The sequence below is a fragment of the Salvia splendens genome, chromosome 1 (assembly GCF_004379255.2).
Source record: "Salvia splendens isolate huo1 chromosome 1, SspV2, whole genome shotgun sequence".
NCBI lineage: Eukaryota > Viridiplantae > Streptophyta > Magnoliopsida > Lamiales > Lamiaceae > Salvia > Salvia splendens.
The window spans coordinates 17001363-17002298 of NC_056032.1; the positions used below are offsets into that span (position 1 = coordinate 17001363).

Here is a 936-nt window from a genome sequence, read left to right on the forward strand (position 1 = left end):
AGCTGTAGGTGATAATTTTTACTAAAAATGGAAAGCGTGCAAATAACTTGGGAAACCCAGAAAGGAAATAAGTGCAAGTAGTCCGGGACGGAGGGAGTATTATTTAGGTTTTTTTAATGAATTTTAGTATTATGGAAATATTTTTGTTTAATTGAATTTTAAATTAATTGTGCTCGTCCTTGTGGAAGAGCACAGCTGTGGATGTTGTGCTCTTGCCAGAGAGCAGGCAGAAAAAGTGGGGCCGGGCCCACAACCGTGCCGTTGGCAAGAGCACGGTTGTGGATTCTCTAACCCACCCGGCCATTTCCATGTAATTATTCCAATTTTGATTCAGTTTGACAACCTCCATTTGCTAAAATGAGAAGAAGAAAATTGGGGAATTTGAAGCTGAAGAACCGAGTGAAACTTTTGTGCGCGATCGTGACCGTTTCATTCATAATCACACAGATCTTCACTGCGTTTCAGCTCATAAGCATGCCTAGATCGACAACTCCTTCAACCAAAACAACCGATCTCTCCAAGCGCGCGAGCATCGGCGAGTTCGGGGAAACGGTGATTAGGTTGTTACCTGAAGATCTGGCGTTCACGCTGTTCCTGCCGTCGGAGGAAGCGATCCGGCGCGATCTTAGGCTGAAGCGGAACGATAGCTATTCCTATGCGGTGCTGACGCGGGTGCTCGGGTTTTCATCGGTACCGAGGTGGATTTGGTCCGGCGATTTGGAGCGTGGGAAGGAGAAAAGCTACGATTCGATATCTGGATTGAGTTTGGGTGTGAGCCAGGATTTGAATGGAAACGTGGTGGTGAATGGAGTAGTTTCGGAGGAGGTAGATTTGAGGATTGGGGAAATTATAGTGCATGTGATGGATGGAGTTGTGATGGATGCTGAGTTTCAGCAATCGGTGCGCCCCGATGATGATGATGATGATTTCGATTAG

General features: G+C 46.2%; 1 protein-coding gene across 1 annotated transcript; it reads left to right on the top strand.

The window, feature by feature from the left end:
- Positions 1 to 357: 357 nt before the first annotated feature.
- On the top strand, positions 358 to 936 carry LOC121808997. The gene has a single exon (XM_042209565.1). It carries the CDS (start codon positions 358 to 360, stop codon positions 934 to 936), a length of 579 nt encoding a protein of 192 aa, XP_042065499.1.

Coding starts and splice junctions, on each gene's coding strand:
- LOC121808997 (XM_042209565.1), top strand. CDS start 358: ATGAGAAGAAGAAAATTGGGGAATTTGAAGCTGAAGAACCGAGTGAAA.